The sequence below is a fragment of the Ctenocephalides felis genome, unplaced genomic scaffold (assembly GCF_003426905.1).
Source record: "Ctenocephalides felis isolate EL2017-DRISC unplaced genomic scaffold, ASM342690v1 CF-g0.4_SCAFFOLD_03573, whole genome shotgun sequence".
Lineage (NCBI taxonomy): Eukaryota > Metazoa > Arthropoda > Insecta > Siphonaptera > Pulicidae > Ctenocephalides > Ctenocephalides felis.
In genome coordinates this window covers 17973071-17988671 of record NW_020539727.1, presented here as the reverse complement: position 1 = coordinate 17988671, position 15601 = coordinate 17973071, and the positions used below count along the sequence as shown (strand labels likewise).

The 15601-nt window shown below is 29.3% G+C and overlaps 1 protein-coding gene and 1 long non-coding RNA gene across 2 annotated transcripts; both read right to left on the bottom strand.

The window, feature by feature from the left end:
• Positions 1-9806: 9806 nt before the first annotated feature.
• LOC113389116 lies at positions 9807-10271 on the bottom strand. Its single transcript, XR_003368211.1, has 3 exons — positions 10191-10271; positions 9906-10041; positions 9807-9838 (listed from the first exon to the last, which is right to left on the bottom strand). It is a non-coding gene; the product is annotated as an uncharacterized LOC113389116 (long non-coding RNA).
• Positions 10272-10397: 126 nt separating this feature from the next.
• Positions 10398-11950, bottom strand: LOC113389690 (receptor-type tyrosine-protein phosphatase C-like). The gene is made up of 7 exons (XM_026626705.1): positions 11888-11950; positions 11664-11807; positions 11479-11606; positions 11222-11357; positions 10917-11154; positions 10642-10856; positions 10398-10562 (listed from the first exon to the last, which is right to left on the bottom strand). Exons 1-7 carry the CDS (start codon positions 11948-11950, stop codon positions 10398-10400), a joined length of 1089 nt encoding a protein of 362 aa, XP_026482490.1.
• Between the last annotated feature and the right edge of the window lie 3651 nt (positions 11951-15601).

Here is a 15601-nt window from a genome sequence, read left to right as displayed (position 1 = left end):
GCAACATTTTTGTTAATATCTGGTACAGATACCCAAACAAATATAGCAAAAGAGTAGCTAAAGTTCTAAATTTTTTTATAGTGGGTAATTACAAAGAAACGTCTGGGATTTTTGCAAAAATAACCCCAATAACCCTATTATCATAAACAATCCTGGACTATCAATTTGGTTAACAGGGATGAGGTTATATACTAGTATACAGTAACATCACGTGATACTTTTAAAATATAAAAACCAATCAACAGTTTGCTACATTTGGATTTTGGATCAACAAATTAGGACATTACATTTATGAACTTTCCATAGTGCATCTTCTTCCAAGCTCCTCACACCAAAGTATTTAACTTGTAAAGGATATTGGTCGTCAGTATATTCCAACATTGGCACGTACTCATCATTTTCTTGTAATTGCCCATATAACACTATTTTTACCATAGATTGATTTTGAGATATGGAGATCGTGAAATGTGACCAACTTGCGTCATCCACTAAAACCTGAAAAGGTAAAAAATTAGTTCCAAATTTATTTGTAAAAAACAAACTTTTGCGCTTAGACTCAAAACTGATTTAAGTTTAGTGCATATTTTTTCATCTTACATTTGGATGTATAACTTCAGCCCTGACTTTTTGGCATTCTTCATCTTCAGGATCACTACCAGGCATTCCCTTAGGACATTTTCTGATAATTGTGGTTTTGCCATCATCCAAGGATGATATTGAAATCAAGTAGCTCCAATTGAAAAGAAATAACTCCCTATAGCACAAAACTATTTCAACATTTCTTTTAGCTTTTACAGAAAAACTAATATAGGCTTGGCTTGTGTCCTCTTCGAGGATTTGCAATTTGTTAACTTTTGGTATCTCGCCAAAATCATTTCCATTAGAATAAAGGGTTTTAAAATCTGAAATGCAGTTCCATAGTTTAAATGATACAATTCAATAAATAATAATAAAAATCTTAAAATTTGTTATGGTCTTCGGTTTTTCGCAGATATTTAATAATTAAACTTTCATAACACAAAATTCGTCTTACCATTCCAAGTTGAATCAGTTCTAGGAACAAAAGGGTAGTTAAATCCACTTTTGTCACTCCACAATCTATTATTCCATTGACTTGTACAATTTTGATCAAATTTGCAATCCAGGATACTTAAATTGGAAGGCCAGTACTTTGGTCGAATAGCATCTGAAAATATATTAGTCATCTGTTAAAAAAATTATTAGTAATAATTAGTAATTATTATAGTAATACTTATATTATTGTTTGTTTAGTAAATTAAAAAAATGTATATATCGCTATATATAATCAGCTTAATCCATAAAAATGAAATCCACTAAATAAATAAGTTATTAGATTTCCAGGAAGTATGAGATAAGTTTATAATTAAAATTTTTTTTTTTTTTTTTTGGTTTATCCATAATTATCAGTAAAGTACAAACTTTTTCTGTCACTTTGACCAACTTTAAGCCAAAAATCCAGAACCGATTTTGAAAATCCACATACATATATAGTTAGGAATCGTGCTGATCATTTTCGATAAACATCAGCCGAGCCCTTTCTTCCTGGCTAATTATTAAAATTCTGTATGATGATAGTCATTACAAATTGTCTTAACAAACTATCTAAAATATGTAGGCCTTTGAATAATGAGCCTTGTCCAAAATCCAAGGGTATTTTAACTTGGAAACCTACTAAGACCTATATTTTCAAATATTACATGTTTGTACTGCTTGGTATCAAGTTGTCCAAGAACAAAGGACAATTAGCACTATTGTTTATTACACTAAATTATCAGAAAACAACTTGTGGTGTATGGCATAGTGCCTTAAGGCAAATTGCTGGAACTTCCCGTACCGTAATGAAATATTCGAGAAATATTAAATGTTTTCAAATTGATCATTATAAATACAGTATCTTTCATTATTTGTATTTGACGCCGACGTTTATATATGTTTACATGATAAGTTAATAAACAACACTTCGGAGTTCGAGTAAAAGACCTTATCTCATATTTCTAAGAATCATATAAACTGAAGTGCAAAGTTAAAATTATTTATTTCAAGTATATACGTGAGGTTTAGAATTTTAGTTGGAATCAAACTTAAAATTTTAATATTATTTTTTTTACCATTTTGTGTGTTGCGGATCCCAGTATTCCATGACAAAGCTGATGCAACAACGTTGCCTGCAACAACACAAGTTGCTTTTTTGTCCTTTGCAACAATATAGGCAGCATCTTGAGCCAAACGCATCCACATATACAACAGCAACAACTGAATCAAACTTGAAACATAAATTACAAACTATTAAAGAAATATCTTAATACTTATTTTACATATCATATATTTAAAGAATCACAAATATTTTATTTATTTCACGTAGCGAACTGTGAAATTGTGTCATAATTGTGTCTACTTACATATAATTCATGTCCTTTTTTCCTCACTAAAAATAAATTATATTGATATTATTGTCAGAATTTTTATTGCAAATTGTCGTTGCCTTTTGCATACAAAATATTTTATAAAGTGACGAATAGCAAATTCACTTTATTATCTGCTTTTCTGCCAATTACAAATGTGATCGCAGATAAAACTAAAATTACTCATTTATTTATTTATGGTCTGTATATTTATATATATATATATATATATATATATATATATATATATACAGGGCCAGTCCTGCCTTGCATGCCATGCATGCAAAAAATGCGGGCGCACGCCTTAGGGGGCGCCAAAACGAGTTTCGGAAATTAAATTTATAATATAATATTTATATTTTTTATATAAAATCTAGAATTATTTATTTAAAATCTAGAATACTTAATAAATAATAATAAATAATTTAATTTAACTAGGGATACGGAGACACAAAAAGTATATTTATTTTGCAATGTGATATCAGTAGAAACAATTAACCAATTAATAATTCTGCAAATTAGTAATAAACAGCTCTGTTTATTGCTTAATCCACTTATTCAATTTTTTCTTTGTTTGAAGTTACCGTGGAATCGAAGAAGAAATTATCTAGTGTTCATTCCCATAAGCGCAAACCTGCGAAAGATTAAATTAATTGTTGGGCATTATTGACGAAAAATTGCGAGCTGATTTAGTTGAATCGGAACTTGTCAAATAATATAAACAAATTATAAAAAATGAGGAGGCAGTGCTTATAAAATGACTTGTTTATTCCGAGAAATTGAATTGTAACTTTTGCTTTTGTTGCAAATGTTTCGCATCAAAAAAGCAAAATTTACTTTGGAACGAAAATTTTAAGGCTTGTTTTATATCTAGTGGTGTCCATACTCTAAATTTAATAATTATTAACTATACAGAAATGATACATATGAAATATAATAATTTTTTTTTTTCAATATTGTTCAAGAAATGTGTAATTAATTTGCATTTTTTTTACTGATTTTTGAATAATACTTCTAAAATACGTTAAAAATTTAACTTTAAAACAACAAGCTGATACTCTGACTATGACGGCTCTTACGATATCAATAAGGAGAAGTTTACGACCCAATTTTGGATATTGTGAATAATGAAAAATTTAAAAAATCCAACATGAAATACGAGTGTTATATTTGAAAAAGAAATGCTTGTTTTTTTAAATATTAATATTACACATACGTTAAAAATAATTGAAAATTCCAAAATATTTGATTATAATCAACCTACGAATCGCCTCGATTTTCTAAACAAATTTAAAATCAATATATTTTATAAGTTTTTAGATTTTATCTAATTTTTTGTGCCCTAAATCCAGAATAATTAAAAATTAATTTATTTATTTCACTTAATATTTTTGTCAAATTAAAGTTATAGAATTTAAGAAATGCATTTCAGAAATAGTATTTATTATTCAGATATTAAGATCTTTATATCAAAATAATAATACTATTTCTGAAATGCATTTCTTAAATTCTATAACTTTAATCTAACAAAAATATTAATTCTTTTGCTATGGTAGTCGAACTTACATCTTTAACCAATTTACTACATATTGAATATTACTAAAATGTGAAATTATGACAGGGATTGTTTTATTTATTGATATCGATAAATAAATAAATTTAAAATCAATATATTTATATCCTTCTAGATTATATCTAATTTTTGTGTACTAAATCCAGAATAAACTAGCTGTAAGTGGAATTCTGTCTTGAGGCAATTATGGCATCGTGCCTTAAGGCAAATTGCGGAAACTTCCCGTACCGTAACGAAATGTTCGAGGAATACCGAATGTTTTCAAATAGATTATTATAAATATTGTAAAATTGTCTAATGTTTATAAGAATTATATAAACTGAATTGCAAAGTTGAAATTATTTGTAAAGTATAATCTGAATGATTTTCGATATACAAAAATTTAAAAAAAAAAAAAAAAAAAAAAAAAAATGGAACAAATTTTTTTTCCAAAATCAATTATTTTGTTAAGACAAGCAGAAAGTTCTTTGAATCAATTGAATCGGACGCTTAGTTCTCTCAAAAACTGCCATTTTTTGTATATTTAGCTCTGTATCTCCGAAATGGCTGGGCCTGCCTTTGCGAAAAACTAATAACCCCTTCTCCCAACCAATACTAATTGAATGTTTTTTAGATCATTCAATCGGATGCTCCGTTCTCTAAAAAACTCAATTTCTATCTTCTGCACTCTTTGCTCCTTATCTCCGTAACTGCTGGACCTGCCTTTGCCAAAAACTAATCAGCACATCTCCTTATCAATAGGAATCGAATGTTTTTTAAACCATTCAAATCGGTTGATCCGTACGCCCGAAAACGTGGGCGAAAATTTGTATCCATACATACATACACACACACACACACACACACACACATCCATTTTTTCTGAAGTATGCCAAAACGTTCAGAAACCTTCAAAACGTCGAGAAATGTAAAAATTTTCAATTCCGATTTTCGGCCCATTACAATAACTTACCCTACGGGAAGTTAATAAAAATTAATTTTAAAAAATATGTGAATATTTATATAATTTTAATGATAAACTTTTAAGACGGTGAAAATTAATAGGGGGGGGGGGAGGGCGCTGGACAGAAAGTTGCATGCGGGCGCTAAGGACCCCAGGACCGGCCCTGTATATATATATATATATATATATATATATATATATGGGTCATTCTTTTACAAACCGGACACTAATTAACCTTGACATTTTAGAATTATCTGAAAATTTGTTTACAGATACTATTCATAAAATCATTTGACACGTATTTCAGGATTTTGCTGAAAAAACTTTTTTTACGTAAATATTTACGATTGAAATATGGATTTTTTGCTCAATTTCTATGAACATCATCTGCGGTAAATTAATTATCTCCGGATGTGCTGATCCGATCAGTATTATTTTTTTTTTACACTCATATTGAAGTGAACTTTGTAATGATTAAAATTTTTGTTTTTGTTTTGCAATTTTCTTAACAATAACAACCCTTAAATATTTACAATGGTTTTACTCGGCCTTTACCCGAATTGAATCAATCCAAAAAAAAACATATATTTTCTTTTTTTCTCTGCAACAAAATTCTTTTTACAATTGTTGGAGGCTTTGTTACATCGAAAGATATTAAATATTTTCAAGCGCGAGCCGCGCTTTTCACGTCGTGGACCTCAAAGACTTGTACTCATTTGTCACTTTCGAATGACAAACTTATTGTTTTTCGGTTGAAAAATATTTTATAATTTCGCTTCTGGCGAAAAATGAACATATAGTCGAAAAAAAAACATTAGGGGAGAGCGGAGCTTAAAAGTTCGTGGGTAAAAAGATCCACTGCCAATATCTCAAAAACAAGTAAAGTTAGAAATTTTTAACAACAATATTTGAATATAGAGGAATATTTAAGTTGACTTCAATGGAATTAAATTTTAAAATTTTATTAAAAATGAGTTCACCGGGCTATCTAGCATGTTAATAAAATTCTTTCAAAATTATCTTCCCTTACTGTAAATTGATTCAAATTGATATTTGTACTTGATCTTGGCCCTTGTCTAAATTTCTATAAATGTTTTATTGAATAGAGTGGCATGTTTCAGTATCGTAGAAATTAGAAAATGTTGAGAATGATTTAGGAAATTTTGATGTTTAAATTGCATATTTATATGTTATTTGATTTTTTAAGATAAATCGAAACGCAATCAATATCTGATTAATTGGAATTTGCAATAAATATATTGAACATACGAAGTGGGTAAACCTGCCAGTTTTATTGTATTAGCAAAATATGGCCAATTATATTGGAAAAAGTAAAATTTGAGGTTTTATTGTGTTTATATCACCTCATTTTCTTTAGCACTTATACACCACATACTTACACAGATACATCCTAATATATATCATTATAGCAACATCCTAAAACGTTTGCGGGTCAGCTAGTATATATATATATATATATATATATATATATTTGTAATATTTTTGCAGTCCAACCGTCGAATTAAAAAAAGATTAAATAACAAAATTATTTATTTTATTAAACGTTTCGACACTTGATGTGTGTCATCATTCAGTAATCTAAAAAAACATATAACATAAATACACAGTTGATAATAAATATAAATATATAAAAGGAGGAAATTATGCATACCAAACCAGGAAAAACAACAGAAAAAAATAATTATGATGTAAAATGATTGAACACTAAATTAGTGTAAAATAATAAAATTAAGTAGAAGGAGCACATATTGCCCTCTGCAAAAATATTACAAATATGTATCAACGTCGACAAAACTATCATATATATATATATATATATATATATATATATATATATATATATATATATACTAGCTGACCCGACAGACGTTGTTCTGTACCTACGTCTACAATTTTTCAATATTTTATACTAATATTTACTGCTTAGTTAAAATAATAATTACTGTTTTTTGAATTACTATTTACACCAATATATAAGTGATGTTGAATGTAGAACTGTTTCAAATAAAATGATTGTTCTCAATTCCCACAGTTAACACTTTAATTATTTATTTAACAAATATTAAAAAATGTTCAATAAAATTGTATATTAAAAATTATACACTGCGATTTATAGAACAAATTTATTTCCAATAGCTCAATTTATTTTATTGCATTTAAGGGTTATATAGTATTTTAGCCATACCTGTAGATGTGGATGTATAAATGAATGATTTTTTGTTTATTCACGACTAAAACATTGATTTTCCAAATTTATCACACTAAAAATGATCGTCTGCTTTTTTGATTTATGGTCATAGCATAAGATACTCATGTTGAAAATTGAAATCTTTTAAAAAGTACAACAAATTCAGAAAGAATTAATATATAGCATTCGCGGCAAAGGTGCAATATCACCTTTTATTTTTCTCACCCAAAATAATTGCTTCAATAATGTTGCCTATAATTTTTATAATTTTGTACATTATTTTAACTGGCTAATTTTAATATCTAAATTGCATTTTTTTCTCTAATAAATCAATATACATTATTGCTTAAGTTTATATTTGAAGTGAATTAATTTGTCAAATCCTGTTCACATGTGCTCTATTCAACTTACGATCAACAAAATTATTGCTCTGTAAATTTTTTTTACTGTGCTCCAATTTACTTGATATTTTGGAAATAGGCTAATCTTTATCTTAATTTCAATGTTTTTAACAATTTGCACTCCGTCACCATCCACAGCATTAATTGGATTATTACTCTTTTAATTCTGATTTTATCAGAACTTGTAATACACTATTTTAAAGGTGATTAAATGAGCTACAACTTTCTCTATCATTAATTTTACCGTAACTTCTCTTATTGTAAAACGGCGAAGGGTTAAAGGGCTCGAAAGATCTCTGGTTGGACAGCTCCTTAATTAATCATACATCTATCAATATTTGTGTAACGAAAAAATAATAAACAATAATAATTAGTCAGAAAAATACCTCGAATTTTCTTATATATATACTTTTATACGTATTCTTTCAGAGGTATTATGATGAGAAATTGGTTGTTTTTTTTTTCATGAAATCATGAGTTTTTTAAGAATCATTTGTACTAAAGTTGTGGTATTTTCTAGAATCCATCAAGATCTCTTAAACCAAGTTAATTCTAGATTGAATACGATTATTTTTAATTTTGGTGGATATGGCACTCAAAGTATTTGATTTAAATGAAAAAAAAAAACATTGCATGCGTCCTTTATCTGCATGATAGCTCACTCATTTTACACGCAGAAGTACTCATTTTAAAGCTTATTTTGAGTACTATAAAAACCCATTTTCATATCTAGCCTAATAATGTTCCTAAAACACTATAAAATAACGTTTTATTAAGATTTTAATTGATATAATTCTGTTCATTACATGATTTTCGTTAAAATGTATATTTTTGAAGGTGTTAGCAACAAATGATGAAAAACGCAAAAAAGAAACAAATATTCAGTAGCCAGTAACTTGAAAAGTATTTCCTTTTTTGAAAAACATTATTAAATATTTTTCTCGTATAATTAGTTCTTTTATCGATACCCAACGTTATTTTGAAAAAAGTAAAATTACACCACTGAAAAGAAATGTCATCCACCCGAGAAGTGGTAAAGGAGTCTAAATTGTTTTCACTTCTGAAGAGTAAGGTGAACCTAGTTCCAAAATTCCAAACGAATTGGAAAATAGTAAAAAGTTCAGACCCAAAGCGCTCCATTGAGTAAATATTCCGTACCCAATGACAAACATATGAATTTTAATAATTTTTTTTGTATTGCGACTTAGTATAGTAAGGCAAAACGACTGCAAATTGAATATGTTTGAGCGCAATCACTTATGGCTCGCTTCTTTGCGCGAATTCGTACGGCGAATCTGTTCGCAAAGTGCGCAAACAAAATTATTGCAAGCAAAAGCAAACCACGCGCACGTCAGACGCATGCGCAGACTGCATCACTTGTCAAATGCATGTTATATTATTTGCATCTTATATTAATTTGATTTTTGGCACATCTCAGCTGCTTTTCGGCATTAATAATGTAGACATTACATTTTCCTTATTCATAATTATGAATTTATTATATTCTAATATTGCCTTAGCCTATAAGTGAATAGAAATGTTTGGCAAATGACAGTCCTCAATTGTTTTTAATGTCAAACTAAGCTTCAAATATTTTCAAGGGCAAACAATGATAAGCGGTTTTTTGTAATTTTTTCTATTTATTTCTACAATTTAACTATATTTCTATGAATCAAAACATTCTAAAAAAATTCCCGAACAAACTTCAGGAAGATTCATGAAAATCCGAATTATAGTTTAGGAGGAAATATGAAACTTACATTGTTACAGAAGAATTTTATATATAAGATATATTAGTTTCGTTTAACGATTGGGTGTTACATGAATAAAAATTGTATGAATCCTTTTTTTTACAAATTTATTTTAAATCAATACGTTTCGGCTAACATACAATAATTAAACTATTGTATTCAACTAATAAACATAATAGTAATAATTAACAAAAATATATGATTTTAGTATTTTTCTTGAAATTAAATAATGAACAAAGACTCATTTTTGAAAAATGTTGGTACACTTCCATGTTATCTTATAGAATGTCTTATACATTTAAGGAAGCACCAGGCTTCCAAATATATTTTACAAATTAGAATAATATAAGTCAATATATATGTATATCAGTCTATATTATACATTCGTAATTAATACAAGTAAGGTATACTTTACATAGTTTTATTATTATAATATAAATAGATTAAATAAATGCATTGAATTTCAATCGAAATTGTTATAAATATCAAATGTTTCTAAATAATCTAAAGCAGCTTCGAATAAGTAGGTATATTGTTCCTGAAAATACAAAGTTGGATGAGCATTCAATTTTATCCAAATAAACCCACCTCCGAATCAAACTCACCTCGTGATTTATAAATTCCTTTCGATGTTTTCGAATAGTTCTAATTGCTAAAGGAACATCACATTCCTGTTCCAACTTCATTTTTTCTATGACGAATGCCATTGCAGCAAAAAGACCACATGCAGTTGCTCCGTCGCTAAAATAGGAAAAAAATTGATGAACAATTACAAAAAACCTAATTAGACTTTTACAAAATTTGATTGTTTTCCAAACTCTAAATTTGTTTCCCAAATCCAGTAAACCTACTAGATGCAAATCGCATCTATTATCTATTACCCAACTTACTAGCAAGTTAGTAGAACTGGATTATTTTCACTTGCATAAACATCTTTTTGTATAATTTCCCAAAGCCATCTGAGAAGTTCAAGATCTCTAGTATTATTTTATTGGGCACCACTTGATCAGATTTCCAGTTTTTCACCTGCACAACCTTAACCTCCAATACTTTTCGGGGCTGTTAATAAAAAAATTTTAAAATTAATTCGACTGATGTCAAAAATGTGATGTCAAAGAAGTATTTGTAACCTTGGCAGCGTCTTGGAGTTTCACATCAGTGATTTTGCAGTTGTCATTAATTTGCATCTCTTCGAAAGCTACAGAAATTCGTGGTAAAGTGAATATTGACTCTTCTTCATTTGGTATGAAATTATTGACAGTCTACAAACAGAGCAAAATTAATGTTAAATCTTTTTTACTGATGTTCAGTTGATCTCAAAGCTAGATGTTATATACTTACGTTGTCGTTAGTATCAATTTCATTTAGTACCACAATTAATGTGATCCCTTTATCAGACACCATTCTCCAGAAATCGCCTATGGTGTGCTCCAAAGGAAATTGTGTTGCAATAAATTCGGCCTTCATTCGAAAACCATCAACCACGACTGCATTTATATAATCCGAATCAGCATTCGAAAGTGGAAAACGTGATATGAACACACGTCCTCTGCATCCTACAAAAACAACATAAAACATCATCATTGTAATTCTGAATCTTGATTTTATTTTCCCACCTGGTACAATCCTGTTCCTGTTTTCCTTTCTCTCAATGTCTGGTTGAGCTGGAGCATCTTGAGAACCTTTTGTATAATCATCCTTCCAAGAGTTGACTGCCAATTTTCGTAATTCCTCGCCAGCTTTTTTAGAATGCTTCAATCTTGTAACATATTTCCTCAATTCCACACAAGGAATGCTGGTGGATGCACCAAATAGACTTTCCAAAATTATCATGTGCACCAATTTATATTGGTCCTGAAAAAAATAGTGGGTGTTAGGTATGATGATTGTGAAGTGATTAAAAATTGGTTGGTGATCTCACATTGTTGTCTACAAGGTTTGCTCGCTGCTTTCGTATCCGTTTTTGGTGATATAGTACATCAATTTTTTGGGTTTTTTGTGCCATTTTGATGCATATGTCTGCAAGTATTATTGTACCAGTTCTGCCGACACCAGCACTAAAAAGTAATAAAAAAATATTTCGGTCATCAAAAACTGAGTTGGATATTGTTGTTTTGAATTGTGAAAAAGATTAAATTTGGGTGTAAATACAAATTTTATATTTTTACTTCTAAATACCTGCAATGCACTATTTTGGGATTATTCTCTGATTCGAAATTTTGAAACTTCCTTAAAAATGAAACCAAAGATTCAGGATACTGTGTTACACCGTGATCTGACCAACTGACGAAATGCATATGTTCCACCTGATTTAAAATAATTTTTTTTAAATTGATTCCAAGAATTTGTAATTATTTTTTTACCGTATGTTTAGAATTCTGGGATTGGACGTGCAATGTGCTATAAACATAATCTGCATAAACCATACTATGTGCATTTATCACGACAATATCATTATATTTCAAGGAAGATCCTTTCGTGATTGGCCAATATTGGAAACATTTATCCTAAAATTGAAAAATTAAATTATGAATCTGGAAATAATTCAGAAATATATTTATAAAAGTTGACTGCTGATTATTCTCACCTTGCCATCTTCCTTAGTCTGTGTCAACATACAAATTACTGATACTTTTTCCTGCAAAACCATTCTCCAAAAATCGTAAACTGTACTCTCTTTAGGTCCTTGAGTTGCAATGTATTCCTTTGGATGTTCAAACCCCTAGACAAATGGAAATAGATTTAAACTAGTGGTGCATGGCATCGTGCCTTAAGGCAAATTGCTGTAACTTCCCGTACAGTAATGAAATATTCGAGAAATTTTAAACGTTTTCAAATATATTACTACAAATACTGTAACTTTCATTATTTTTGCATTATCTTTACCGAACATTAACAATTGTCATTTCATTTCGAATTCAATTTAAAAAAAAAATAGTTGCCTAATTTGCACAAAATTGAAAAAGGGCTAAGTATAGTCACAGTCTAAACGCATTTGCAAATAATTCTGTGCGACATTTTCACTTATATGTGCTTAGCTTGGCGGCATTTTCACATTTTTCAATAGTTTTCACAGAATTGCAAAAGTGCTCCTGTACATAAAGAGTCTAAACGCACTTGGGTAAACATTTGTACCAGAGTGGCGCTTAGACTGTGCTTAGCCTGGGTAATTTTTTAAATTTTTAATCCAAAATTACAAAAATATTTTATGAAAAATAAAAAAGGTGTAATAATTTTTTATCCTCAAAAGCAATTCTTTTGTCAATACAAGCGTTTGATATTTTAGGAAATCGGCCAAAAATTAACATCAACTAGAATTTTAATATTGATTAGAAATTCAAAAGATTGATTAAAAATTTAAGACATCGTCTAGAAATTGAAGATATTGGCCAGAAATTGACAACCTGAACTAGAACTCCAAGACATTGATTAGAAATTAAGGACATTAATTAGAAATTGAAGACATTGATCAGAAATTGAAGGCATTGGTTAGAAATTTAAGACATCGATCAGATATTGAAGACATTGATTGAAAATTGAAGGCATTGGTTAGAAATTTAAGACATGAAACTAGAAATTGAATACATGTATTAGAAACTGAAGACTTCTACTATTAGTTAAAGACATCGTCTAAAAATTGACGATTATTGACCAGAAATTGACAACTTCGACTAGAAGTCGAGGGCACTGTTTAGAAATTGAAGATATTGATTATAAATTCAAGACATTGATCAGAAATTGAAGAAATTGATTAGAAATTGAAGACTTTCATTATTGAAGGCATTGGTTAGAAATTGTAGACATATATTAGAAACTGAAGACATTGACTATTAGTTGAACACATCGTCTAAAAATTGACGATTATCGACCAGAAATTGACAACATAAACTAGAAATTTAAGATATTGATCAGAAATTTAAGACATTGATTAGAAATTGAGAAAATTAAAAACAATGATTAGAAATTGAGGAAATTGAAGATATTGATCAGAAATGGAAAGCATTGATCAGAAATGAAAGAAGAAATTCGAGAAAAAAAGAAGCCAGTTGAAGCCAGAAATGAACAATATAAACTAGAAAATGAAGACATCAATTAAAAAATTGAAGACTGATAAAAAATGAAAGAAAACTGATATTAGTTAGACTAGATGTTTACCAGAATTGACGACTTCGACCAGAAGTCCACTATTTCGACCACAAATTTACTTTTTTTATCAGAGTGTGAGGTTTTGTAACTGATTATACTTCCATGTTAACAAATTAATTAGAGCCAATTATATAATCAATAACAATAAAAAATAAATAAGACTTTAAAACGTGTCGAAATGGTTTTTTCAAGTTATCCGAAAAAAAACCTAAAATTCTGTGATAATATAATACTAAGTCGTTACCCAAATAAACAATTTGTCAAGGTGATTTTTTTAGTAAAAATGTGAAAAGTATATATCATTTATAATTACTTACGTCAATGTAGTTGGCATTAATATAATCAGAATTTGGATCGTTTGGAAGTGGCTGCAATTTTACTCTGGTGCTATCATCTTAAATAAAAAAACATGAAGGCATTATATTTATTTATATAAATTATGATCCTGAAATTGATTAAATAATTTCTTACATGCGATTAAATTTATGTAACGATTCTTGGTTTTATTCTCAATTTTTGCTCCAACTGTAACAGGATACAGCAAATCTCTTGGGAACATCTAAAAATAAAATAAAAAAATATATACTTACAATTAATAGAAATTTATTGAGAAATATAGGTATTTTTTTATTATTGGTAAAACTATTAAGCTCTTCCCAAAAAGCTAACAGGAATGAAAATAAAATTAGCAATAATGAAGTTGATGCAATTGCAATTGCTCCAATATTATGGAGGAATAGTAAAGGAAACTAAATTAAGTTACAAAATTCGATTTTGGTTAAAATATTCTTAAAAAGTTTAGGCAACTTGCCTCAAGGCCACATACAGCTAGTTACTCCACACTTTAAATCTATCTTGGAACATAAAATGTTATTTGAAATTGAAGACTTGCATAAGAAATTGAAGACTTGCATAAGAAATTGAAGACTTGCATAAGAAATTGGAAGGCTTGCATTGGAAATTGGAAGGCTTGCATTGGAAATTGGAAGGCTTGCATTGGAAATTGGAAGGCTTGCATTGGAAATTGGAAGGCTTGCATTGGAAATTGGAAGGCTTGCATTGGAAATTGGAAGGCTTGCATTGGAAATTGGAAGGCTTGCATAAGAAATTGAAGATTTGCATAAGAAATTTAAGTCTTGCATTAGAAATTGAAGTCTTGCGTTGGAAATTGTTGAAGGCTTGCATTGGAAATTCGAAGAGTTGCATTTGAAATTCGAAGAGTTGCATTGGAAATTCGAAGAGTTGCATTTGAAATTCGAAGAGTTGCATTTGAAATTCGAAGAGTTGCATTTGAAATTCGAAGAGTGGCATTTGAAATTCGAAGAGTTGCATTTGAAATTCGAAGAGTTGCGTTGGAAATTCGAAGAGTTGCATTTGAAATTCGAAGAGTTGCATTTGAAATTCGAAGACTTGCATTGGAAATTCGAAGACTTGCATTGGAAATTCGAAGACTTGCATTGGAAATTCGAAGAGTTGCATTTGAAATTCGAAGAGTTGCATTTGAAATTCGAAGACTTGCATTGGAAATTCGAAGACTTGCATTGGAAATTCGAAGACTTGCATTGGAAATTGGAAGACTTGCATTGGAAATTGGAAGAGTTGCATTGGAAATTGGAAGAGTTGCATTGGAAATTGGAAGAGTTGCATTGGAAATTGGAAGAGTTGCATTGGAAATTGGAAGAGTTGCATTGGAAATTGGAAGAGTTGCATTGGAAATTGGAAGAGTTGCATTTGAAATTGAAGAGTTGCATTTGAAATTGAAGAGTTGCATTTGAAATTGAAGTCTTGCATTTGAAATTGAAGTCTTGCATTTGAAATTGAAGTCTTGCATTTGAAATTGGAAGACTTGCATTGGAAATTGGAAGACTTGCATTGGAAATTGGAAGAGTTGCATTGGAAATTGGAAGAGTTGCATTGGAAATTGGAAGAGTTGCATTGGAAATTGGAAGAGTTGCATTTGAAATTGAAGAGTTGCATTTGAAATTGGAAGACTTGCATTGGAAATTGGAAGACTTGCATTGGAAATTGGAAGACTTGCATTGGAAATTGGAAGACTTGCATTGGAAATTGGAAGAGTTGCATTGGAAATTGGAAGAGTTGCATTGGAAATTGGAAGAGTTGCATTGGAAATTGGAAGAGTTGCATTGGAAATTGG

Excerpts from the sequence above, each read along its gene's own strand:
- LOC113389690 (XM_026626705.1), bottom strand. The coding sequence starts at position 11,950 with ATGGTTTTGCAGGAAAAAGTATCAGTAATTTGTATGTTGACACAGACT. Across the intron at positions 11,808-11,887 it reads AGACTAAGGAAGATGGCAAG|GATAAATGTTTCCAATATTG; the intron begins GTGAGAATAATC and ends TTTCAATTTTAG. Across the intron at positions 10,563-10,641 it reads AAATTGATACTAACGACAAC|ACTGTCAATAATTTCATACC; the intron begins GTAAGTATATAA and ends CTCTGTTTGTAG.